Source organism: Ailuropoda melanoleuca, chromosome 1 (assembly GCF_002007445.2).
Source record: "Ailuropoda melanoleuca isolate Jingjing chromosome 1, ASM200744v2, whole genome shotgun sequence".
Taxonomy (NCBI): domain Eukaryota; kingdom Metazoa; phylum Chordata; class Mammalia; order Carnivora; family Ursidae; genus Ailuropoda; species Ailuropoda melanoleuca.
Window position 1 is genome coordinate 124,465,427 of NC_048218.1, and position 27,642 is coordinate 124,493,068.

General features: G+C 42.0%; 1 protein-coding gene across 1 annotated transcript; it reads left to right on the top strand.

The window, feature by feature from the left end:
- The first annotated feature begins 1,661 nt into the window (after positions 1 to 1,661).
- Positions 1,662 to 26,666, top strand: SLC26A3 (solute carrier family 26 member 3). The gene is made up of 20 exons (XM_019806824.2): positions 1,662 to 1,792; positions 2,344 to 2,483; positions 3,678 to 3,788; positions 4,048 to 4,220; positions 5,698 to 5,862; positions 7,637 to 7,789; positions 8,176 to 8,258; positions 11,831 to 11,978; positions 12,090 to 12,203; positions 12,327 to 12,404; positions 15,320 to 15,415; positions 16,757 to 16,863; positions 18,008 to 18,077; positions 18,168 to 18,260; positions 19,328 to 19,423; positions 19,984 to 20,217; positions 22,410 to 22,464; positions 24,177 to 24,319; positions 24,440 to 24,505; positions 26,278 to 26,666. The coding sequence occupies exons 1-20, from the start codon at positions 1,662 to 1,664 to the stop codon at positions 26,299 to 26,301; spliced, it is 2,280 nt and encodes a 759-aa protein (XP_019662383.1). The 3' UTR covers positions 26,302 to 26,666.
- Positions 26,667 to 27,642: the final 976 nt, after the last annotated feature.

The following is a 27,642-nucleotide window of genomic DNA, read 5'->3' on the forward strand; positions in this document are numbered from 1 at the left end:
GATTTGACGCTTGGAACCTGGGATGGAGGGATGAGCAACGGCCTAGAGAAGAAGCAGGGAAAACAAGCAGCTTGTTGGGGTGACAGGAGACTCAGAAAGAACAGAGGGGGTCCAACAGTCCTAACGAAGCTCAAGAGCACCCCAAATTCTGGAGGTCAAGCCAGAGGGCGGGGCAGGAGCGCTCGACCGTGGTCAGAGAAGATGAGTAGAGAGGACTTCGGAGGAGAGGGAACTGGGCAGGGGGGAGAAATGGGTGGTCACAGACAGGACCGATGGGACAAATTGAGGCCAGCATCTAATTTCTGGTTATAACTTGGGCTCTGCAAACAGGCTGGAAATCCCTTGAGCTGTGAGAGAGCGCCGTGTAACAGGTACAATCTACTTTGAGATCATTCAATTAATAACTGTGATTGAGGTCAGGGAACAGAACTCTGGGTATTGTGAGTGGTAGTACAGAAACAAGGTTAGAGGGGGAAATGCTGACAGCTTGAATGGTCTTCACTTAACGTTCCCGTCGGACAACAGAGGAAGGAACAGCAAAGAAATCTGAAAACAGAAGTGTGTGTGTCACACTCTACTAGCTCTATGTCCTGAGGAAAAGGACTCGGAGTTTTTGGGGGGCGGGGGGAACAGGTGTGCTATTATTTTGTCATTTTGTAAGAAGAGGACAATAATAAGAATGTAAGCGCCTTTAAAAGCCCTGAGGGCTGAACAGGTGATGTGCATTCCAAGATTTTGCAGAATTGATCTCTTAAGCATAACAGACACAGGACTGAGATAAGAACAAAAAAATGTAAACATCTGACACAGGAAATGCAAATAGTTAGGATGTGAACTATCACTTAGCGAAAGTCTCCAGTGCGCAGGTGCCACGCTATGCTTTGAAATCATTCGCATTTATTCTACAATACCTTGAAACTTGAGTCTTACTAGCTCAATTATATAGATGAGGCTCAGAGAAGTTAAGCAAATGGCCTGAGATTTTCAGTGAGCTAAGTAACCAAGTAATAATTTGTGCAACAGTTTCCTCAACTGTTCACTGGAAAACTCTTCTAGAAACAATAGAAAAAAATGGACAATAGCCTTGAATTTCACAAATTTTGAGCATTTTGTGGGTCTTACAAAAATTCTGCTGGGGACACAGAACAGTCTTGACCGCAATGAAAGGGCAATGAGTAAATTTTAAATCTAATCTGTCCCAGGACTCTAATGCCATAACCTTGGAAATGTTTCTAAGAAAAAAAATTAAAGTGAATTCTTTTCTTGATGAGATCTCACCTTACAAATAAAAAAAAAATGCACTCACTGATGAGTAAACTGAGTCAATTTCTAATGCTTTTTGATGATCTTTTTAAGAATAAATAATAAAAGCCCTTGTTTACTTACCCAAAGGAGCGGTGTCCAGCTCCTTTGAGTAAAAAGTGATTTCGCTGTCTCAAAACACAATCTCGGTCCCTTAATCCTGCCTCTTTTGATCTCAAAAGGTGGTAACATTCAGTTCAGAGATCACTCATCTGTAAATTGCATCACATTATCTCCGAGTTATTTAAGAAGCAAGCTCTGTTTGGTTTCAGGCATTTGAACCTGCTAAAGGCAAGAAGAAGGGTTTGCCACATAGTTCCAAAGGTCTTCCTCTTAACGCAGCCCTCAGAGAAAGCAAAATGATCGAACCCATTGGGAACCAGTACGTCGTAGCCAGGCCAGTGTATTCTGCAAAGGCTTTCGGGGAAGAACATAAGAAGAAACAGAGATATCATAAGACCTTCCTGGATCATCTCAAAGTGTGTTGCAGGTAAGATATTTTTTAAGGTGCTGGTATGAGGAATAAAAGAAGCACTTTCTTCTAATTTTCCAAGCTCTCCTTTTTGGCTTTAGCCCATCGCCTTCAGCAGCTTCTTATCTTTCGTTTCCAAACCTATTCCCTGCCAGAGCTGGAAGGGGAATCTCTAAAATGAACACCATTTCAGCTCTCAACACAATCTCTCCATATCCGAGCACTCAGAAATTAGGGTGGAGGAAAGTTCTCAACTGAAATGTTGTAAAATCCAAGCTGAAGATGACAGATAAGCTCTACTATAGCTAAAGAAGCTCAGCATTTTTCTGAAAGAAAGAAAGAAAGAAAGAAAGAAAGAAAGAAAGAAAGAAAGAAAGAAAGAAAGAAAAAAGAAAATCCTTTTGTGGTGACCAGGGGAGCAGTCAATCTGGGTAAGGAGGTGAGTGTTAGTGGGAAAGGTGGTGGTTCATTATGAAGATAGTATCATTTTTACCAATTTTCTACTACAATTAGGTGCCAAAGTTACAACTGGATATGAATTAACTAAGCGTGGCTTTCAATGTTTTCAGCTGTTCCTCACAGAAGGCCAAGAAGATTGCCCTGTCTTTGTTCCCCATAGCATCTTGGTTACCAGCCTACCAGATAAAGGAATGGCTACTCAGTGACATTGTTTCTGGGATCAGCACAGGGCTGGTAGCTGTACTACAAGGTAACTATTTTTAATTGAGAGGTAATTGATATGTCATAGAATTCATCCTTTCCAAGTATAAAATTCAGTGTTCTTTGATATATTCCCAAGGTTGTACAACCATCACCATTATCTAATTCCAGAACATTTTTACCACCAGCACCATTCTCAAACCCTCCTGTCCATTTGGAGTCACTTTCCATTACATCCATCCATCTCCCTGACAATGAATTTCTGTCTCTATTGATTTGCCAATTCTGGGCGTTTCATATAAAACAGAATCACAGAATATGTGGTGCTTTGTGTCTGGTTTCTTCCACTTGACACCTGGTTTTCAAGGTTCATCCATGTCATAGCATGTGAGGGTAATTTGCCTCTTTGCATGATGGCTAATATTCTACGGTATGGATAGACCACATTTCATCCATCAATGGACATTTGGGTTGTTTACATTTTGTGGCTATTAGGAGTAATGTTGTTATGAACGCTTGTGTACAAGTTCTCATGTGAACCTATGTTTCAGTTCTCGTGAGTATACACCTAGGAGTGTGATTGCTGTCACATGGTAACCCACTAGCAGCATACAAGGGTTTAAATTTCTCCACATCCTTGTGACCACTTGTTATTACCTGCCTTCCTTATTTTAGCCATCCTTGTGAGTCTGAAATGGTATCTCATTGTAGTTTTGATTTTGATTTCCCTGATGACTAATAATGTTAAACATCTTTTCATGTGCTCACTGGCTATTTGTATATCTGCGGAAAAATGATCTTTTGCACATTTTAAAATTAAGTTTCTTTTTCTTGTTGAGTTGCAAGGGTTCTTTATATATTCTGGATACTAGACCGTTATCCAAGATACAATTTGCAAATCATTTCTCCCCTTCTGTGGGTTGTCATTTCACTTTCTTGATAGAAACCTTTGAAGCACATGTTGTAAAATTTTGACGGAGCTCAATTTATCTGTGTTTAATCTGGTTGCTTAGGCTGTAGGTGTCTAAGAAACCATTGCCTAATCAGAGTTCACAAAGACTTACACATATGTTTTCTTCTAAGAGTTTTATAGTTGAAGCTCCCGCATTTACGTCTTTGATCTATTTGAGTTAATAAAGTAACTGATTTTTAAGGTACAATCTGAAACACTTAAAGAACTTAATGAGGACTTTTGTGATTCCCCTTGCATGAAATAAGGACCCTGATGCTTCTGTATTTACAGGTTTAGCGTTTGCTTTACTGGTCACTGTCCCCCCAAGCTATGGATTATATGCAGCCTTTTTCCCAGTTCTGGTCTACTTTTTCTTGGGCACTTCTAAACACATATCTGTGGGTAAGTGAATTTGTGGGCTAATTAATGCTCACATGGCTTTTTCTTTATTAACTCCATTCGCCACACACTGAATCGATTCTAATTGTGCATAATCCAGGACAGCAGTCATAGTTTCTTGTAAGAATTGGGACTGGGGGGTGGGGGGGTGGGGAAGGAGGGCAGAACAGCTGGCAGTCTTTTTATCCGCTACATTATGGTTGAAAGACACCTGTGCTTTAGGGACCCCTATATTGACTACAGTGCATTCTCTGTTAATTAGGTCCATTTCCGGTTCTGAGTATGATGGTGGGAGCAGTTGTTGTGAAATTAAGCCCATCGGAGAGTACAGCCGCTCTGGAAATCTCTAATAGCTCAATGAGTAATGATTCCTCAACAGACGAGTATAAGGTGATAGTGGCTGCCACAGTCACCGTCCTTTCTGGAATCATTCAGGTGAGCGCTTTCTCATGCAATCGGCCCTCCCCAGGCTGCTTATCCTCACTGGTACACATCCTTCTCTTCTGTCTCCTTCCTGCCACCCCTCCCCCTCTTCCCTTGGCTTCCATTCCTTTCTCAGTAGCCCATGGGAAAGGAGAAGGGCCCCTCCCCGCAACCCGAAGTGAAGGAGCAGATCCACATTGCAAAGATGAGTGGACGCAGGTCTAGAGAGAAGGGAAAATGGGAAGAGAGAGGCCCCAGTGGTGAGGAGTGAAATACCTAATTTAAGTAATAGTGACACTGGCATCGTTGGAACTTTTCTTTCTGATTCCTCAGGGGCTGTAATTGAGTTGGAGGGATTTGGGGTTGAGCACTTTGAACTGTCCATACCAAAGATTTCAGGAAAGCTGAAGAGTATTATGGAGGGGCTAAAGCCTCCCTCCCAAACCACACCCCTGGCTCCGTTGCTGGTGAATAGTGAATAGTGAAAGTGGCATGGATTCTTCAAGATGTTGGCTGAGTCTCTGATTAGTAATATTATTGGTTAAGACCAGTCCTTAAAGAAAGAGAAAGTGAGTTTAAACAAGGACATTAGTGGTGTACCCAACTGGCAGACAACATGGCCGGTTCTTTTCTGAATCCAGCACCTTTGCATGTCCACAGCTCCGGCTGCTTCCAGAGACACAAATGGAAAGGCAGTCCAGGGATCCAAGGGAAGGAGAATCTGTCTGTGCACTTTACTGCAAAATACCGAGGCTTTGGGGGAATGAACAACTTTGGCCCCTGGTTAAAACTGAGCACTTTGGAGGCTCCGTACACAGTTGTGTACTTCTTTTTAATATATATATTTTTTAATTTATTTATTTGACAGAAAGAGAGACAGCCAGTGAGGGAGGGAACACAAGCAGGGGGAGTGTGAGAGGAAGAAGCAGGCTCCCAGGGATCAGAGAGCCCGATGTGGGGCTCAATCCCAGGACTTTGGATAAGGCAGATGCTTAACGACTGAGCCACCCAGACGGCCCTACAGTTGTGTACTTCTTATGAAAGTCAGGCAACTTGTTTGAGGGCATAAGAATGGAAGCCCACCATGAATGCCGCAGCAGCAGGCAAGCCACTTAAAATACCATGGGAAAATTTATGAGGGCTGATGCTGGATAGGATTCTGCTAGGAAAGGTATATGGGTGAATCTTCTAAAGATACGGCCCCTTAAGAAAGGGTGGGTGGAGGAAGAAGCCTGGTACTTCTCAGTATGTACTAGACGTATATGCTCTGTGAATACTCTGTGACATTCCCCCTTGGGGGTAGGATGGGGAAAGGAGGGAGAGGGAGGAACCCCAAACCCGAAGTGTTCCGGGAGGCAAGGACACCTGCCTCTTCATTTACATAGAGGCTGACCCTTTACATTTTGAATCATTTCCACTGCTGGTTCTCTAGTTGCTGAGGGGCACCTGTGACCTACACTACCAAAGGCCTTTGCCCTTCTCTTTCTAGTTGCTCATGGGGGTCCTGCGGTTCGGATTCGTGGTGATCTATCTATCGGAATCCCTCATCAGCGGCTTCACCACAGCTGCGGCCGTGCATGTCCTGGTTTCTCAGCTCAAATTCATGCTTCAGCTGACGGTCCCAGCATACAGTGATCCATTTTCAATTTTCAAAGTAAGTAGTCCTTTTGCCTCAAAAATAGCGAAATACATGAAACATACTATCCTGTTTCTGGGAGAGCGTTCCTTCCGTGCCTTCAACGTGGGGCTTCCAGACAACTCCCAAGAAACCAACAGGTTGTGAAATTTAGTCACATTAAGAAAAAATTAGTGGCCAAGGGAAGAGCACTGAATATCAAGCCACATCTACCATCACACTAACATGAAAAACACAAATCAAGTACCACGTCTCTGAGATTTGACTCTTGAGTGTTACTTAAAAGAAAAAAAATCTAAGTTCATTATTAAAGTCTTTAATATTTTGTCCCACAATTTAAAGATGTCCTCAAAATCTTATTTTGAAAGAAATGTGCTGAGTGATAATGTTTCACTATGTTTAAAAAGTAGGTCTTGTTTTTTTCAAAATGGAGGTTTTGGGGACTCTTTTACATGTCCCCGTTTAAAAGGAAAAGGAAATTAGCCAATATGTAGATAGGACAGTGTGAGTAGCACTTCTGACTTGGAGCCCTCTCTTTTTGTCTTGCTGAGTCTAGCTAAAGGTTCGCCTGTTTTATTTATCTTTTCCCAAAATCAGCTCTTAGTTCTGCTGATCTTTCCTATTGTCCTTTTAGTCTCGCTTTCATGAATTTCCACCCTGATCTTTGTTGTCTCCTTCCTTTTATGAGCTTTGGGCTTATTGGTGCTTCTATCAAGACAGTCTTCAGGAGCTGAGACAGAGTTTGCTCCATATCGGAACCAACACTCCCTCACTCCCATCCAGGGCTCGTCTAGAAGTTGAGTGTTCGAGGAGCAATTTGGGATCTAGTTTGGGCTTGCTTGGGCTCTCTGGATCCCACGGATATGGAATCCAACTGGCTTCAAAAATTAAGATCACGCACAATGCACCATTAGCCAGGAACCGAGTTTCCAAAAGTGTCCCAGACAGTTAACTAAGAAATGTGAAGGGTCTTAACCTTAAGAAGAAGAAGAAGAAGAAGAAGAAAAAAAAAAAAAAAGGCCAGGAATGAAGGGGGTACATGCTAAGAAAACTATTGGGGAGCAAAGGTTATTCCCTGGATACAACAATGATGCTGATTATAAAATAATGGCCCATAAGACCTAAGAGCAGAAGAGACCAGTTGTAAAAATGTGAAAAGTATCCAGGGAATTTTGACACCAGCCAAAGAGATTCCCAGCAAAAATGCCCCAAGCATCCCTAAAACAGTGTGGTGCCGACACTGTGCTAACTTACCCTTCTCGTATCCCCATGCTAGTGTCTACAGTTACTCATTCATGGTTAATGTGGGCAGAACAGAGAATCACTCCTCCATCCACGCCAGCCCTTCTTGCCTCAATGTTTTTTTAATCTGTTTGTAAATAATTGAATATTACATCCAAATTATACATCGATACAGCACTTGGGAAAGAAACAAAACAAATGAATAAACAAATAAACAAAAAGCAGAATCGGAACCTATAAATACAGAGAACAAGCTGATGGCTGCCAGAGGGGTGGGGGGTGGGGGTTTGGGCCAAGTAGGTGCAGAGAGTGGGGGATACAGTCCAGTTATAGAATGAATAAGTCCCAGGAATAAAGGCACAGCGTAGGGATATAGTCAATGACATTGTAATAGAGATGCTGAATCACTCTACTGTACACCAGAAACGAACGCTGTGTGTCAACTATACTCAAATTTTTAAAAAGGTCATAAAAAATAAAAATAAGAGAAGATTCTTAAAAAGGAAGAAAAAATATAGCACTTGGCTGTTTTTCGCTTTTATAATTTTAGGTGCTGAAGTCCGTATTCACACAATTAGAGAAGACTAATATTGCAGACCTTGTGACCTCCTTGATTATCCTACTGATTGTATTTGTGGTTAAAGAAATGAATCAGCGCTACAAAGCCAAACTTCCAGTGCCCATCCCAATTGAACTCATCATGGTAACTGATGGTCTTAAGACTTTCTTTCCTCATTCATTAGTCTCCTGTTTTTATGTAGAAAACCTTCAGGAGGTTTTAGTGGGGCAGAAGCCACCTCTACAGTTTCTGGGTGTCAAATTTAGTATGGTTTTTCTCTTCGTTCCAAATTTATGGCTTCCTTTTGTGATTTGGGGTTCATTCTCTCCGTGCGAGATGAGGACGGAGCAGAGAGCAAAGCCTCAGAGAGGCTGGCAGGCCCATCAGAGCTGCGGGTCTTCCCTCTGGTGGCTTGGAAGAATTGCCTCAGGACTTTTTTAAAGTAGCAAAGCCTGGGGTAGAGATTCTGGTCTAAGAAGACTGTGAGTTCTCTCTCCTGTTTCTAACTTGGGCAATTTGCAACTTTGCAGACTGTGATCGCAACCGGTGTATCCTATGGTTTTGACTTCGAAAACAGGTTTGACGTGGCTGTGGTTGGGGACATGAAGAGAGGGTAAGTGTGTCTTTTATGGGGCATCTCCAAGCACTGACTAGAGAGGGAGCAGTCAGTTGGGAGGACTGCCAGCCAAAATGCGTTCATCCAGAGCAGAAACGTCCCTCCCTGAGGAAGGTGCCACAAAGGCTCTGCAGTTCTTAATATCAGAAAGTCAGTCCTGGTGGAAGAACTCACAAACTAGTTGAGCAGGGATTCACACGCAGGGAAGAATGGAGCAAAGTAAAAGAACAAAAAGGCAAATTAAACCTGCTTCTCAACCAAATGAAACCAGATTTCCTTGTCCATAGATTACTATAAACAATAGGCAGTTGGAGGTGACTAGAGCCAAGTTCTGACAGTTCAGAAAAGACACAGAAGGAATACCTGTAGCCCATGGCTTGAGCCATCCCGATAGGCACACTCTGTCCTTTCTCGTGATCCAATTCAAAACAAGGCCAGAGCAACACTGAACCCTGCGGAAGGATGGCAGGCCCAGTTCATGCAAGGACTTTGAAAATGCATTGATTGCATTGCCTTTATTGGATTGAGAAGAGAGATCCAGTTTTGTGCTTTCTTCTCTCTGCCCTCTGACCAGAGCATCAATTTCCTCTGATTTGCTTACCAAGGACAGGTTGTGTTCCTGTTTAAAACAAACCAACCAACAAAAAACAAAAGACCGATCTCCCTCCCCACGTGCTTAAGGAGTGTTTGAGAATTCCAGGAATCAGCATTTATATGCATTGTTGACTTTTGAATAACCAATTTTTTAAAAAAAGCAAATGTATGCAAAAAATATTTTTAGCACCAGATATTCATTTGTTACACTTAATGAACCTCAGGTACTGCTTTTCATTTAAAAGATTTTTAAGTAGCAATTCATCTGAAACTGAAGGCTATTTCTGGGGTTTCTCTCCACCCTGCAACTTACAAGTGATTAAACTTTATTGAAAAGTCTTAGATATAAACTACCTAGACTGATAGACATAGATAGGTAGATACAAAATTAAAGAGGATCTTGCTGGAAAGGATTTTGGAAATAAAACATAAACGAGGTCACTGAGTTACAATCTTCACGACTTTTCTTAGTAAATAAACCTTGAATGTCAACGGACCTCCCTCCACAGTGTTTGTGGGGCGGGGGAAGGAGTAACTCAAATTTATTAATCATACACTAGACAGAGAGGCCAGGTAGCCTGGTAGCCCGCTCAGCTGCTCTAGAGGCAGAGTGCCTAGGATTTACTTCTGAGTCACTTCTTGATTGGGGACAAGTAACTACATTCTATGCCTCCATGTCCTTGGCTGTAAAAATGAGGCTAAAAATAGTAGCTATCACATTGGATTCTTGTAAGGATTAAGTGTGTTCATACGTGTGACACGCATGCTTAAGTGTCTGTCCGACAGTGAGCGTTCACACTGCTTGATTACTAATTTAGCATCTAAATGAGGGACTAGGCTCTTTACATGCTTTTTCCACTCCAGTTTTTTCTGGCTGATGATTGGGCATTTTATTTATTTTTTGTTAAGATTGTATTTATTTATTTGAGAGAGAGAGAGTGCGTGCACATGAGAGAGAGCGCGTGCACATGAGAGAGAGCATGAGCAGGAGGGGCAGAGAGAGGGGAGAAGCAGACTCCCTGCTGAGCAGGGAGCTTGACATGGGGCTCGATCCCAGAACCCTGGGATCATGACCTGTGGTGAAGCCAGACGCTTTACTGATTGAGCCACCCAGGCGCCCTGAGTGGGCATTTTAAATTTCTGATATCACCAATAGAATATAACTGGAAAATAATGATTGTTACCTATCGCTCATCTGCTGTTAAGAATTGTGACAACTTGGAAGTGATTTTGTGAAGTTACACACACGGGCTGAAGGAAAGTGATCATGGAAACAGTCAAGGAACCATGGAGGATATACTCAGATTCCACGGGGGATCCTATAATAATAGCTCGTAGGCACTTCATACTCCACAGTGTGTAAATAGTATTGATGTTCATTATTTTATTTGACCCCCCCCCCACAAAAATTATGAAGAAAAGAAAACAAGTGTTACTATTCTCCCTTTACAAATGAGGAAACTGGCCCGGGGAGGGGAAGCAGCAGAGCCAGGAAATGAATCTGTTTTCAGCCTGTAAATCTCCATCATACCACTCCGTCTCTGGTATTTAGAGGCTAGGACAAAAGAATGATAACAGGCTGCTAGTTACTGTGGCATAAAAAGCAAATTTCAATTGTATCATCAACTCGGGATTTATTTTTGAAAAAACAGTATTCCAGGCTAACGTCCTGGTTCCTGGTAGCTGCAGAATGCCCAGATACCTCATGATACTTCTTCAAAATTAAGGCTGTAAATATATGAACACGGATATTCATAAAACACGAACAGCAAATAAGAAAGAGTCGAATGGATCCAATACACTCACCGTCAATAAAATTTGGGTCAGAAACACACACTGACAGGAAGGAACTGAGCATTTCAGTCAATGGATGTAGACACGGAGATACTTGTACCTTTTATAACACAGTTGGCAAATATCAATTGACTGTTCTAAATTCATGAGGTACAAACACTGAAGGGTCCTCTCTGAGTTGAATGTGTCCCTTGTCGCTGTTTGACTGTAAATGCCCTTCCCTGTCAGCACCACAGTTGCTGGCCCAGCAGTACTGAGGAACCCAGGGCAGAGTCCAAGGCCCATATGTTTGCTAAGGGTTTTTCATGGAAGGTATTGTTATCGATGGCGGGAAGATTTTCTCGCTTCCCTTGGCTTTAATTGTGTTTGCTCAAAGACCTTCATCCATGGTAACTATTGGAACGATTGTGGGTGATGCTTTTCAATCCAGTATAACAATACAAGTGGGATCTAAGACATTTTGCATGCAGCTTATGGGGATAAAAGTGTACATTATAATGGGCTATACCAGCAAAATATCAGATGCTCTGCTCTCATGGGACTGGATTTCCATTCTTGTACCAAATGCAGGCAGCACTGCTTTTCAACAATAAGATAACAGATTCCAGAGTTTGCAGTGGTGCTAAATTCTTGCTGGTCACTCTTCAAAGTGAGACCAAACTCAGCCTAGACTGCATTCACTCATTGATTCGCCCAACAATTATCGACCACCTGATACACCCCATGAAGAGTGCTTGGTCTTGGTCATAGAACAATGAAGTCCCAGTCCCTGCTCTGCGTCTGGGGAGAGAGTTGCAGGACAGGGAGGGGTAAGGAAGGGAGGCATCCAGGGCTAGAGAAGCACAGAGAATCTCACCTAACCCTGACTGTGGTGGTGAGAGAAGACTTTCTGGAAGGAGGGATGGGGATGAGGGGAATGGTTCAGGCAGAAGAACAGCAAATTAGAAGCTTCCAAGGGGAGAGTACAGATGATGCCTTGGAGAAACAAACAAACAAACGAAAGCTTGGTATGACTGGAGCATAAATTCTGGGAAATGATAGTGACTGAGCAGGAGTGGGGGTGGGGAAGGGATAGACTGGGGCCTTGCTAAGAAATTTGGGCTTTTCCTGAGGGCAAGTGAATGCTGTTGAAGGCTTATTAGAGGTTGGTGACGTTCAAACTCGCTCCATTTCCTTTTCAGATTTCACACTCCCATGGCACCCGACATGCAGATTTTCCAAGATACCATTGTGGACAGCTTCAGCATTGCGATCGTTGGCTTTGCGGTGGCCTTCTCCGTGGCCAGCGTCTATTCCCTCAAATATGATTATCCAATCGATGGCAATCAAGTAAGTTTACAATCTGTGCTGGGTCCCATTAGGCAACTTTAAGTAATATTTTGTGGACATCGTACCACCAGTGCCATTTCTAAAAAGGATTCCTCTTTGTTCTCTTGCCAGGAGTTAATAGCCTTGGGATTGAGTAACATACTCAGTGGATCATTCAAAGGCTTCGCTGGGAGTACCGCCCTCTCCAGATCGGGGGTTCAGGAGAGCACTGGGGGCAAAACACAGGTAGTTGAGGGTCTCTACTGCGAGGGCCGTCCTGGCATGGGGACTGGACCGGTGACTCCGAGCCGGGGTCAGGGGGCAGAGGGCGGGACCGATTTTGCAATGAGAATCTATCCGTCTTTACAGATCGCTGGGCTTCTCTCCGCTATCATCGTGCTGATTGTCATCTTAGCCCTTGGATTTCTTCTGGAACCACTACAAAAGGTAACACTCGTCTCTCTTTGGATTCTCTCTCTCTCTCTCTCTCTGCTTCGGGTAATGATGAATCAAGGAGCCTGGTTCTTCCACTCTGGAAGCACAAACTAAACAGGAAAATGAGGGAACTGCAAATTCTCCAGTACTCTTCCTAGCCAATAGTCTGGGGCCAAAAATCTTTATTTTTCCCCTGGCAGCATTTTATGAATGCTAGGAATGCAAATGCCCCAACTCTGTTATCTGCTCCACTCTCCGCACGTTCGTAAGCCCCGAAAATAATTAATGTTTAGATGGAAACACTTAGGTGCTGCAGCCTCAATGTGGATTGACGGGAGCAAAGATTTCCTTAAAGGTTGAGGTCATCAGGGCCTCTATCGAGTTCAGAGAGTGGTGCTACCAGCCACACAACCCATTCTTACAGACCCACCCTGCAGCTCCCCGAGTTTGGTAGGACTCCAAGACCAGCACTGTCAGATGGCAGGATGTGGGTTTGTGCCATGCGCAGACCTCACGCCATCACCCCCTTGCTCCTTGGTCCATCTCTCCTGACCTGTGATTTTTGAGGGTTTGGGTTCATGCTTTGAAAACGGCTGCAGCACCCAGATTAAATAAATAACAGCAGACCCTGGGAGGGGGGAGGATCTCTAGGAAACCAGACAATGGTAACTACCTTCTTCTTTGTGGAGGTGATGTAATTTTGAGGTGCTCCACCGAGCCCTGGCTCTCAAGTCCTGGGGACCTACTTCTAATCCGGGCTCTGCCTCTTCTTCTCTGTGTGCTTTTAGGCATATTGCTCCACCTCTCTGAACCTCACGTTCTCCATTTGTAAAAATAGGGAGGGAAACAGCACCTGCCTCACAGAGTCGCTGTGAAAGCTAAATGAAATATTGCACGTGAAGGACTTAGCCCAGGGCCTGGCACGGGACAAGCACTTAAGATATGTAGCCATTAGTATTAATATTATTATTGTATTGTTATTATTCTACAAACATTATATTACACTTCTCACTACGAAGGACATAGAGATAGGACACAAGCCCACAGCGTTTCTTGGTTGATATCTTCTGATATTTTTCCTTGTTGGTTGGTAGCTGGAAAGTGAATCTGGTCTCAGGTTTCTAGACTACCAGCATGGTCATCCCAAAGAGCCTCACTGACCAAATCTGTCTTCGAGCAATGCAGGGTACTCTTTGCCAAGAACATGCATTCTCCAGAGGCTAACCTACTGATTCCCAAAGGAATAGCATCGAAGGAATCCTGAAGTCACCACCAAAGAAAGAGAAGAATGTCTATCTCAGTAAAAATAAGTGCCCATGCAACCCCCTATTAGAGAATCCTGCCCGATCGTGCTTCTCCCCAAGGGTATACTTGGGCTGTACATCGCCCATGCTGAGTTGGAGAACCTCAAGAAGAAATTGCTAGTTAAAATCCTCTCCCTTACAAATAAAGCAGACCTGGAGACATGGTCTGTGACGTGAGCCAAAGCTCCTTTGACAAAGGACCCATGTGATGAGTTGTATTGTATCTACAATATCTGTTTGACCAAAATAGCTGGTTTGCTTCTCTTTATCATGTGAACTATGCAAAATAACCCACAATAATAGCTCATAGCTAATGATAAATGTCTCCTGAGTGCTGATTAAGCATCAGCAGTTCTCAGCATTTTTAAAAAGATTTTATGTATTTATTAGAGAGAGAAAGAGCATAAGCAGGAGAGGCAGAGGGAGAGGGAAAGAGAATCTCAAGCAGACTCCCTGCTGAGCATGGAGCCCGATGTGGGGCTCGATCCCAGGACCTTGAGATCATGACTTGAGCCGAAACCAAGAGTCAGACGCTTAACCCACGGTGCCACCCAGGCATTCCAGTTCTTAGCATTTTATATCTATTTAATCCTTTACATCAACTGCAGTATGGAGACCTGGTTCCTGATAAAATTATCCCTCTTTTCCTTTCTATGGCTTCCCAGTGCTCTGTAATCTCTACTTTTTAAAGGGCTCTCTTGTGTCTATATTGCAATGAAAAATTTTAAAAATTGTTGCTCCGTGGAATACTGACCAGGTGAGAAAAAAATGCCTAATGGAAAGAGAAGGGGTATAGGCCTCTTCTGCAGGTGGCACCTGGCATGCTTTATACTCAAAGTCCCCAATGGAGGAGGCAACGCCGTACAGAGTCCTGTGCATGCCTCACGCAGCCACCATGGTGCGGACGTCTTACGTTAGCTGTGTATGTGATCATCACCAGGACGGAGACACAGGTGTGGTACTGTCAACTAGATTACAGAAACTACTCAGTTTTCAGCATGTTGTAGCTGGCGTTCATGTGTGAATCACTGTTTAACCAGTTAACCATTGCTTCACTGGGAATTTCCTTTTCAGTGTCACACTCAGCCCGGAGTCTGCTTGAGATTCTCCCTCGCTTACCCCCCACCCAACTCACGTGCATGCACTCTGTCTCAAATAAATAAATAAGACCTTTTTTAAAAAATGGTTGAATGCTGATCAACGTCAAAGGTCTGAATTATGATTCTGAGTATCCCAAGCTCCCCAAGCTTTTTTATTTTTTTTTTAAACAAAGAGCAACCCCTTCTCCCCACCTCTAATAAATAAACACACATTAGACTGTCTCTGATTGGGAAAAATTTATCTCAGGCATCAGTCTTAACATCTGCCTGTCTCTGTCCCAAGGTACAGGCCAGTAAGCGCTTTCCTCTACTCATAGCCTGGCACTGTCACCGCGGTGAGGACAAACGGGTCAGAGTCCCAGGTCTGGTGTGTCTTGCATGCACTATACACCAGAAAAAGGGTGTGTTCTGGGATAGGCTTTGAGGCCCTTTAAAGGACAAACTTATCTATAACCTTCACCTTTGCTGCTGTATGACTTATTTGATTATCTCTAAGTACATCTGCCGCTTATGTTTTTTGCAGTCTGTCCTGGCGGCTTTAGCACTTGGGAACTTGAAAGGAATGCTGATGCAGTTCACGGAGATACGAAGACTGTGGCGAAAGGATAAATATGATTGTGTGAGTAGCAGCAGCAATATTTGAGAGACAGAGAAATCAGGACAACATGCTAATGCTGATGTGAAATGCATATTCATATTGTAAATCAAGTGAAATTTTGTCTCTATATTATCTATTCAAATGATCTGAGTTTATTTCATTTGCTATTTTTTAAAAGATTTATTTGTTTGAGAGAGAGAGAGAGTGCATGTGCTCGTGCATGCATGGGGGGAGGGGTAAAGGGAGAGGGAGAGAGAAAATCTCGGGCAGACTCCAGGCTGAGTGGGGAACCCGACTGGGGGCTTGGGGGCTCAGGCTCACAACCGTGATATCCCCATTTGGAGCGGGGACCAAGAGTCCGAGGCTTAACTAACGGCGCCCCTTCATTTGCTATTTTTAAACGGCATACTCGAACGATCCTTCTCTGGAATTTTAATTTAAAAGCATGAGCCACTTGCAAGTAGGAGACACTCCATGAAACACTAGAAGGGTACGGTAGCTTCTGTTCTTCATTACATCAGTTGTTCATTTCCAGAGAATCTGTGACGAATTTAAATTCTGAACATTCCTTTTGGAAATACGCTATAAAGGTTCCCCTTGCTCAAGACATGCCTTGCTATGAGACGCAGAGTCCATAATTTTATCAGGATCAAAGTCTGGGGCATAGAAAGGTTGTTAACATATCCTATGGTACTTTATAAGCATTAAGCAATCAGCTATACTTGGTTTTCTTTTGTTCCCGATAGGTAATTGTTGGGGATTTTAATACCCTTTTGGCATGTGAGAATTCTTATACGGATAGTAGCCATTTAAAAAATCAGCAGACCAGTAAGAAATCAGTATAAGCCCTGCCAATTAATTTGCTGATTTCAACCAACAGCTGCTGGTCCTGCCTTTGTAACTGAGCCAAACAGACTCAGGTATTTCCTTAACTGGGTCAGGGATGGGATTAGAAATGGACACACTCTCTTTGGACTTGCTTGTGTTTCTGGGGCTCTGAACCTGAGCCAGCAGAAATGACCTCTCGAAGGCACCCAGGTGGCTCAGTCGGTTAAGCATCTGCCTTCAGCTCAGGTCATGATCGTGGGGTCCTGGGATTGAGCCCCACGTCCGGCTCCCTGTTCAGAGGTGAATCGGTTTCTCCCTCTGCCCCTTCTCCCCACTTGTTCTCTCTCTCTCTCTCAAATAAATAAATAAAAAATCGTTAATTAAAAAAATGACCTCTAGAGGCAGGTCCCTTGTCCTGTACACTTCCAACCTCTGATTTGATTCTAGAAGTTCATGCTTTCTCAAAGCTCTGGACCTCAGACACTGTAGTTGAGTGGAGTGAATTGTAGTGCATGTGTCTCCTTCTTTTTACAGCTAATTTGGATCATGACCTTCATCTTTGCCATTGTCCTGGGACTTGGTTTAGGCCTGGCAGCTGGCGTGGCGTTTCAGCTCCTGACCATTGTGTTCAGGACCCAATTGTGAGTGTTCATCGTGCTGCCTCCTTGCAGACTTGGACCCGCCTGTGGGAAGGGACAAAATTTGTCACTGATTGAGGGGAAATTGGTTTAGTCGACAGGCATGCATATCCATCGAGACTGGCCATTCTGTTCTTCCTCATGTTGCTCTCCTCAAGGCCTGAAGGGCCATAGAATGTCCTGACCTCAGAGCCTCAGCCCAGGTCCCACCAGCTACTGGTCTGTTCCCTGCTTTGCCACCAATTCAGAGAAATCATATCAACTGCAGAGTCTGGAAACTAGAAGTCATTATCTTCTGAGCAGATGTAATGTCTTTGCCGTAGACTTGCCAGACAAGGAAGTGGGTTCCAGAGAAGACTGTGGGATTCTCCATGTCTAGTGTAGGGCTGTTCCTCTTTACAGGTTGCTAGATTGTACTCCCATCTAAAAACAGGGGCACTAGAGAACTTCTCAGAGGCCCCTGTGATCCGAAAAGTCCACAAAAACTAGTTAGCATTCTTGATTCTTAACATTCAGTCCAAACATCTTCCTGATTCTTAAATCTCTGCCATATAATGTCAGCACCATGTGGTCACTCAGCCTATGTTGGATGACATGGTATATCAGGGAAATAGGCTTCTTGGTGGCTCAGGAGTTCTAGAACAGAACAGGAGTTCTGGGGTGGTTCAAGTTAGTCGCTGGCTGATGGAACACATTCATGTTGAAACGTTCCTGCCCTCTCTGATTCATTTGTTTTCACTCATTTCTCGGGGACTCATCAATCATAGAGACAGACTGAGTGGTTGTAGGCAAAACACTGTGCTTCTCCATGCCCTCATCTGTACAACTGGGTGACCATATTGATTTCACTGAATAACTGGGATATTTGGAACCCAAACAGCAAAAGCCTATGGGAGCACTTTGTAAGCTGGAAGGTGGTAAACGGGAGGCGCTGTTTCTAGGCTGTTCTAGGAAGGGTGGGGGGATAGGTAAAACGAGGTGTTTGCCCCCCCCCCCAGGGTGTCTAATGGCATGATGATTCCTCAGCCCTTTACATTTTGAAAGTGAGCCTGCTCATAGTCTTGATAAGCTAGGGAAAGTCAGTGTTAGCCTCACAGGCCTAACAAACACGCACGAGTGATTCACTTGGTGTCGATTTTCCCTACAGTCCAAAATGCAGCACTCTGGCTAACGTGGGAAGGAGCAACATCTACAAGAATAAGAAAGATTACTCAGATGTAAGGAAGATCTGTTTTTTAGTTTGACTTGCTGAAAGATATTAATATGAGTCCAGTGGGCTCGTCTCATATTAGTTCTCTGCCTTACAGATGTACGAGCCGGAAGGGGTGAAGATCTTCAGGTGTCCAGCCCCCATCTACTTTGCAAACATTCATTTCTTTAAACAGAAAATTATCGATGCTGTAAGGTTTGAAGTTGTTACTTTTTTTTTTTTTTGTAATTTCACTGAATATTTAGGAATGAAATGTTTGCTCTGTAACCAGAGGGTGATTGATTTCACGCGTGTTGAAGCTGGATTGTGTTGGTGTTTTTCTGTCCCGTGTTCCAGAACAGGTGAAACTACCTTATAAGGGGTCTATTAATATGTTGGGAAATAAGGCCCTTTGGATGAGGTTCAATACAGTCACTGTTTTAAAGAAGCGGTCTCTAAGGTCAAGAAACAAAAGCTCAGCACTTATCCTCGAACCTGCCTTTCGGTCTGCCCTGTCCTTTGCATATAGCACCTGCCTTCAGCCCTAACTTTCATTCTTAGTATAGCATGCATCCAATATTTTTCTACCCAGCTATTTTTTTTCAAAAACGGTCTTATATTGCTTATATGGCTTTACATATTGTGCTTTTCACTTAACCTAGCCTCTTCCATCTAACTATATATTTTTTTCCCCTCAAGGATTTTTTTTTAAATTACATAATGTGATTCACCTTACTTATGACTCTGGAGCGAAATATTGCTACAGCAAGACCACATTTGTTTTCCAAAGGAGAAAATGAAGGTTGCCCTCAGATCTAATATTAAAATTATAAAACAAAAATCACGTAAATAATAGATACTATAAAATGCACCCATATAAAGTTTAATAGAATGAAAATGATATAGAAGCAGAGTGCTAATTAAATGCCACCATATCCAGCAAGTAGAAAGTAAACAAAGTCCCCTCAGAGTCGCAGGGGCCAAAAACACACAGAGATTTAAGGAGAGTTGAGACCTATTGACGGGTAATTTATGGACGAACCCTGCGTGGCACAGAGGTTTTCAAATGTTGATAAGGGTGTACAGGCTGAGCAGACCAAAGTCGTGGACACAATGCCATCACTGTCGTTGTTGGAACCACTTTTAAATTTTATGACACGTATCTTTATTATGTGCCCCAGTCCCAGCCTATCCTACTTCAAGTTATTAGAATTCTGCTACAGAATATTCCACAATGTCATATTCTGCACTCCTGTAAGATAGCAATGGATTTTTCAGGTTGGTTTCAATCCACTACGAATTCTACGCAAGCGCAACAAAGCTTTGAAAAAAATCCGGAAGCTGCAGAAGAAAGGCCTGTTGCAAATGACACCAGTAAGTTTCTTTTCTTGTCTTTTTTTTTTAAATGGGAAAAAGTATATTTTTATATTTATCCCCAGGTGAGTTAGTATTTCAATAAGCCTGGATTCCTGGAGACAACAAAGCCTTAGCCCACGCGGACTGTGTATATGTCTGACAATTTGTATGACCAAATTATAGCATTTTGGCAAAAACCTCCTAGGCCGCCTTAGCTTTTCCTAAGGGCCTCTTTAATCCTGTGAGATTCCAATTATTTCCTGGGGATGAAACCAGTAAGTTTCTAACCACATTTCTGGGTATTATAGCTAAAAGCGTATAAAATGTCGTTCAAGATGTTGGTTCCATTCCTTTACGTGAAATGCCAGATAAACAAGGAATGTCAGCTGTCATTTAGTGTCAGACTTTTAAATGGCATCTTTAACATTTTTGTTTTCCTGGGAAAATGTTGATTCTCCAAAGAGAAGGGCTTGACCTAACTTTGAATCTGAGCTTCAGAAACTCACTGGTCATTTTTGACATAGGCAAAGTTTTTCTTGGTCAGAGTTATCATGCATATTTATTGTCTCCTCTTACAGAAAGGATTTATATGTACCAGTGATGGCTTTAAAGATTCTGACGACAAGCTGGACAACAATGAGATAGAGGAACTGGATCAGCCAATCAACACCACCGACCTGCCCTTCCAGATAGACTGGAATGCCGACCTTCCTCTCAACATTAGTGTCCCTAAAATCAGCCTGCATAGCCTTATTCTTGACTTCTCAGCAGTGTCATTTCTTGACGTTTCTTCAATGAGGGGGCTCAAAACGGTAATTACTTTTTTTCTTCATGAAAACAATCAATCAGCGGCCAAGGGTAAAAAGTTATATGTGTGAAAAGATGCTCCTTGAGATCACACAACTTAAGCAGAAGTAAATCATAATCTTAGGATGTTCCATGCAGAGTGGGAGTGGGGTGGGGTGTGTTCGGTGAGCTCTTTAAAAGAGCATTTCCCAGGAGGCTGGCATATAATTTTGAAGACACCACACCCATATTTCTCACGTATGCCAAACCTGCCACTACGCAACTACGCCCACACTCCCACCAAATTCCAGTTCTGCGGGGCCTTCGGATCCTTGTGGGCATGGTATCCAAACTGTTCTGAAATACAGAATATCTGGGAAGGTCTTGGACAAAAGTGGAATAGTAGATCCTTTTGTTTTGTCTTTATCCATTATAAACGGATGAAATTTCAGTTGGCTGTATAAAACCTGTCCCCCACCCCACCATCACCCCTACCCCATCACCCCCACCCCACCAAAAAAGTAGCTATGTGAAAGAATCAATGGCAAATGTGATTTAAAAATGGGACTAAAACCTTTAGGTTGTACTCTGTTTTCCTTCTATGGTTCTGTCAGCATTTCTAAAATAAATCTGTTTCCAACAGAGATGCAGAAAGAGACATAAAGAAAATTCAAGAAATTCCACATTTACCCCTTTTTCTTCGGTTTTCACAGAAACCTGCCTACATAAGAACTGAGCTAAGATAAGATCTATTAAATATGGGTGAACTGAATACAAAATTAGAAAATTGAATCAATTTCATTTCCTTCAGACTTTTAAAAAGCTTAACATCACAGAACTCTCAAAACTACTTGCTTTTTCTTTTCTTTCTCTGTTTTTGCATTTGTTTTAGCTTTGGAAAAACACACATACACACACACACACAATTTGGTTTTGGTCCCAGCAGTATAGCCCAAAGGACAGGGACTCTGCCTTATGTTTCTTTTTTTTATTATTATTCTTAAATTTTTTTTTTATTATTATATTATGTTAGTCACCATACAGTACATCCCCGGATTCCGATGTAAAGTTCGATGATTCATTAGTTGCGTATAACACCCAGTGCACCATGCAACACGTGCCCTCCTTACTACCCATCGCAGGTCTATCCCATTCCCCCACCCCCTCCCTTCTGAAGCCCTCAGTTTGTTTCTCAGAGTCCACAGTCTCTCATGTTTCATTCTCCCTTCTGATTACCCCCCCTTTCTTTATCCCTTTCTTCCCCTACCGATCTTCCTAGTTCTTATGTTCCATAGATGAGAGAAACCATATGATAATTGTCTTTCTCTGCTTGACTTATTTCACTTAGCATTATCTCCTCCAGTGCCATCCATGTTGCAGCAAATGTTGAGAATTCGTTCTTTCTGATAGCTGAGTAATATTCCATTGTATATATGGACCACAGCTTCTTAATCCAGTCATCTGTTGAAGGGCATCTCGGCTCCTTCCACGATTTAGCTATTGTGGACAATGCTGCTATGAACATTGGGGTGCATATGGCCCTTCTCTTCACTACGTCTGTATCTTTGGGGTAAACACCCAGTAGTGCAATCTGCCTTATGTTTCTTTAAAGCCCTTACTCCCGGTTCAGTGCCTTGTAGAAGTTCGGTGTTTATTGATGATGACAATGATTTAAAATCATCTAAATAATCAATAGTATAAGCTACTCTTCTTACCTTCTATGACCTCACTCATATGACTACTGGTATTTACTCTTAGCCTAAGACCTGGAACACAAATCAAGATTCATTGGCGTTACTACATCCAGTCACTGTGGACAGGAATAATGAACAATTTATAAGCCATAGGGTTTTGGTTTTTTCTACTTCTGTGTAGCTAGAAAGCTCTGGTCAAGGCCATCCCATAAAGGAAATGGTTTTCAAACTCAATCAGTGCCCATCGTGAGAGTGGAAACAGAAGATTCCCCTGTCATACTTCCCACAAGAGTGTTCATGTCTAACTTCTTTCTGAAGAGGAGAGTTCTCTGCTTTGGATTTATTTCCGTCTGTCACAGAGCCTTGTTGTTAACTTTAGTGTCTCTTTGCACTGTTATCTCTTCTCAAAATGTAAAAGGTTCTTTAAGCAACACATCACCCATAAGGCATAATTACGATCATTTTCTTTATGTTTCTGACAAGTAAAACTGTTCCCTAAGGAAGATCTACTTTCCTTTTAACAGATTCTGAAAGAATTCATCAGGATCGACGTAGATGTGTATGTCGTTGGAAGTGATGGTAAGTTGTTTTTATGTTCTGACACTCACTCAGGCTCATGGCCGACTCTCAATGTAGATGGTCTCTCCAAAGTCTAGGTCTTGTTTATGATCACCGAGAAGGTAGACAAACCAATAGCATCTTTGTATTTTAGTTGTATTGATATGTAATTAAATTCACAATTTGAACCTATTTTGCATCACAGCCAAAGAGTGAATATGCAACCATTTTTAACTCTAATCTTCCTGAAAAGGTAGGCTTGTTTTCTCTCTTCCTCACCTTCCTCGATTCCTCAGCCCATATTACAGTATCTTAGGGGAAAGCATTTTAGGGACAGGGGACAGGTGCACAGTTCTGAGGGAGGCATGAAATTGGCATTTTTTGTCTTTCCTCTCTACTAGCTCCTCTCTGTAAAATCTATAGACGTATTCTAGTTTTGAGGCTTCCTTACAATTAAAAATATTGTTGATCTCAGCAACCCTTTAATCCACTAAACAATTGTACTCCTTCCCCCTCATCCCAGATCTTTTTTGAAAGTGTCCTGTCCTGCTTCCTCTGCTGCCCAGCATCCCTCTCTTAGTCCTTAACTAAGATCATCACCTTCCGTCCCATCATGCATCACCCACCTCCATCCCAGGTTCTGGTGACCACCATGCGCTCCTCTCTCCTCCTCCCTCCTTCACAACCAAGTCTGGCCAGTGCTGAAAGCTTGCCTGTGACCAGGGTGTGTGTCTTCCACCTCCATGCTTTTGTACCTTCTCTGCCTCCATCTTTCTCCAAACCCTGGGCGTTCTTTTAATATGATATCTGCTCGGCCAGGTTTTCCCAAACACCTATCAAGAGGAAACCACCTTTCCTTTCTCTGAATTTCCATAGCACATGATCTGTATCTCTCTTACTCGTTCAACAAAAATGTGAGGACCTACTATGTGCTGGCCATTATTTTAAGAGCTAAGAAAACATTAAAGAAAAAAAATTGGATTGCTTCCTGCCTTTGTTCTTCTAGGACACTTTTCATTACTGTACGTATATATACATGTTCTATTTTCCTTGAGGGTGAGTCTTATATGTCTGATTTCTCTTGATCCTTCATATTACTCAGCCAGGGCTCTGCACACAGTACCCACGAGGTAATATTTGGTTGAGTGATCTGCACAAGCAAGTGCTGGTTAGTGCCTACAGGAAGGGGGTTCCGCAAAGATAACTGGAGAGGTAATGCGGGGTGCTGAGGAAAATGCTTTCTGAAGGAACATGGCAGCTTTAGGAAAATGGACTACAGTAAGTAACTGATAATAGGTCCAGCAATCCAGAACCAGAGCATATCACTGGTCTATGAGCATATGTCCCATTTTGGCAGAATCCCAATTTTGTATAAGCCACACTTGCTGCTCTAATCATTAGCCAGGGAGATTAACTCACTAGGCTCTTGCCTAAAGGAAAATGGACTGATTTTCTTCTGAGAAGTACTAAAAGTTTTCCTTGTTTGAATCTTTTCCTTCTTTCTTTTTACATTAGGGCAGTAAATGTATTCTTTTATTAGAAAGGTATCCTTTTGTTCCAGAAAACACTGTACTAACGGTACACTGGTATCATACCACTGCGATCCCTAAATACCTCACCAAACATCAATGAACTGCACATTTGCAAATGGAAATTCAAATCTCCAGTCTCAAGAAGAAACCTGTGGCCAAACAATTACTTCTTCCTGTTATTCTTTCTTTCTCTTTCTTCAGATGATTTCATTGAGAAGCTTGCACAGTGTGAATTTTTTGATGACGAAGTCAAGGACTCAATCTTTTTCTTAACAATCCATGACGCTGTCTTGCACATTTTGATGAAGAAGGACTACAGTGCTTCGAAGCTTAAACCCACTCAGGTACCAGCTCTTTGTGACTTTCACATTCATATAGAAACCATCTATGCTTAATTCCCCTTTCTTTTTCAACATTAAAAAAAAAAATGTTCCTAATCCATGATTCCATTCTGGTTTTCTCAGGGAAAAGAAACGAAATTTGATTTTACCATAAATACAAATGGAGGGTTACGTAATCGGGAATGTCAGGTAAGATTCTTCAACAAGTTTAGCTTTATGTTGACATCACAGCAAAAAACTGAAAAGCACTGAGGCCTCTTCCAGCATGCTGCAGAAAGTCCAGCCCTTGTTTGAGCCTCTGGGCCTCTTCCTTAGAAAATGAAAGCAATGCTAATTTTCATAGGGACTTTGGGGGAAAATAAACTCAGACCAGAACAAAAAAAGGACAGGAAATAGAGATACTAGGTCTCTATTAATGCAATATTGAGCATATAGAGATCTTTTTATGTTTTCGAAGTATTTACAACCAAGATCTTATTCTAAATAATCCATGAGGCGGAGAAGGTATGGCTGTTTCCACTTCCAGATCAATGAGTGATGGCGCTGAGAAGCTAATGCATACTTTCTGCTTCCCAGGTACATGGGAAAGTCCCCAGCACAGAGCCTAGCCCAGCCCTCTCCTTCCTTACCAGAAACATTTGCCAAGTTCATTTAACTGGATAGTTGTATTTCATTTTAGAACATTCATTTCTAGAATATTCAGTCCTTTAAGGGAATGTCTCCAGTTTGGGAAAAGCAGAATCACAAATCAATCGGGGTATCTGCTATAGGTCAGGTACATGGTAGATGCATTACACTCCCGATCTCATCCTTACAACAATATGCAAAGAAGGTACCTTCATTTCATAAATGAGGAAATTAGGAAGGGCTGAGAGAGCTTAACTAATTTGCTTAAGGTCACACACCAAAGTGACAGCAACAGGATTTGAAGCAAGATCTGTCTGATGCCAAGCCCTGGGCTCAATTCCCTATGCTATACTGGCTCTATCCTTTGGTGGAAGACTAATGGAATCAGGGATCCTGAGAATCTAATGATTGCCTTCAAGTATGGAGGTGGTTGATGGTATTTCTTTTATTTGAAGAAAGGTTTAAGATGAAACGAAAAAAGGAATTTAAATTAGAAATGACAAAGTATATAGCACAAGATAATCTTAGACTATTATTAAAAGTTATGCCAAATTGGAAAAGTTCAATGAAAAAGCCATTCCAGAAGTTAGATAGGCCTGAATGAGAGGACATTCTCAGAAAGCACCAGTCCTGTTTTCAAGCAGCCGTGTTTCCCAGGGCTGGATTGTAGAGAAACCCACATGTGGCACCTTGCCTGAGCCCCCTCTAAGGAGAGCCTTACTAGAAATCCTCTCCACAACTGCTGGATTCAGAACTGTCACCAAGCTGGAAAGGATAAAGTGTAGAAACAGAACTTAAACCTAGTGTGTCAAGCCAAAGCTTCAGAACCTACCACTTAACAGAATGTTGTCAGGACCATCCTGTACCTCTTTCCCCATATTAAAACAAAAAACCGAACAACAAAAATTTAACACCAGCTCCGTACTACATTACTTAGAGGAAGACAAATTAGGCCACCAGTGGTGATTCACATAAAAGCTGAATGTGCCTGACCAGCACACAGAGCCACTTGGAGCTTGTGTGGCCTCCGACACAGTTGTGAAGGGGTGTATCGCTACAACCATTGTAATTTCGATTAAGTTAAATTAGGCCTCTGAACGGTACACTTACATCACAACATGGTATCACGTGGGTCTATGTTCTCCAAGTAGCAGGGGAAGGTATGTGATCATTAAAATTCAAGACGAAAAATTTGTGGATGACTCTGGTAAATCCTACGTCTTAATTTTAACAAGAGGGACCACATTTGCTCTTTTTAAGTTACAAGATATGATTACTGAAAGGGGCAGTACTTAACAAATCTTGTAAGACAAAAACTTTCTATCTTCTTCCAGGTGCCAGTTGAAACAAAATTCTAATCAAAACAGAATTCAGATGGATCCTCACCTGTCCTATAAAGAACAACTTTATACCCAGGAACTTATTGATAAGTTCATACATTGTATGAAGAATAATTTTACTTGACAGAATTATGTTTCAAACTTTGGAACGAGATTGTTCTAGCATGGTATATTTTTCACATGTCTAGTATAAAATTATGTAAATACTCTTAATTTTATATCTTGTAGATTTATCAAAGGAAGAAAATGTTTTGTTTATACGTATTTTTATAGCACTGACAGATTCCCATCCAAGCCATGACCTTCATGCATAGGTTGTGCAGTGTATTACACCACTGCTTTGAATCTTGTAATTTAAACAGTTCATATGGATATATTTCCATTTAAAAAAAATTCCATTGTACAGTGGATATGTTTTGTTTTGTTAAATTTCTTGCTAGTTTTCTGAAATACACCTGCTGTAGGTCCCCTCTGTAATGGTCTGGCTGGAAACCTGACACGTGAGAATCATCTGAAACCCCTGCAATGACACTTAACTTTGCCCAGAGTTTATGATTATCATTATAGCTTTTTAACGCACCCAATGACCTCTTACCCAGATCTAGACACAATCCTTCTAATGCCGTATCTGTAACTATAATTAGCTTTTAAGGCAAGTCCTTTTTTCCACCTCATAGTATCAGAATCGTTTAAGCTAATGAAGATATAAAATGAAAAAGCAAGAAGGTGAAAAGCAAAGAGAAAACATGATGGGTAACCAGCTCTTCCTGGCCTTAGAGGAGAGAAAAGATAGTAGGACAAAGTCTGACTCTTTCTTCACTGCTGGTGATTATTTGTAACTCACAGGGCAGAACAAAACTCTAGAGCTCAATTTAGCTGGAGAATGAGATGCAACACACATGCTTCTCTTTTTTTGCTGGCATTGTTCTTGGTGCAAATTTGTATTTATTTTATGTAATAGGTAATTTTGTACCTTTGTAAAAAATAATTTCATCAAGGAAAAGTCCCAGTTGTTTTAGATCTCACCTCTAAAGGTTTACTGTTCAAAGTACCCTTCTATCCTTTATTAGTGACTTTACTGAGCCCGTTAGTCTTAAAATCAATTACAGGAAGGTAAAACAAAGGTTTATTTGCATAGCTACTCTTAAAAACCAGAATACAAGCAGTCTTTGAGGCAACAGCTCTTAAATCTTTGAGTCACAGATACCTTACACACACACATTTTATATAGGATTTATATACAATGCGTTTATGTAAGGCTACTCCATGAATGTCAGGTTAAGAGCTCTTTTTCTGTAGAGGTCAGGGAGTGGAAATTAAAAACATAAGCCTGTTTCACCCATCATTTGACTTGGGAGT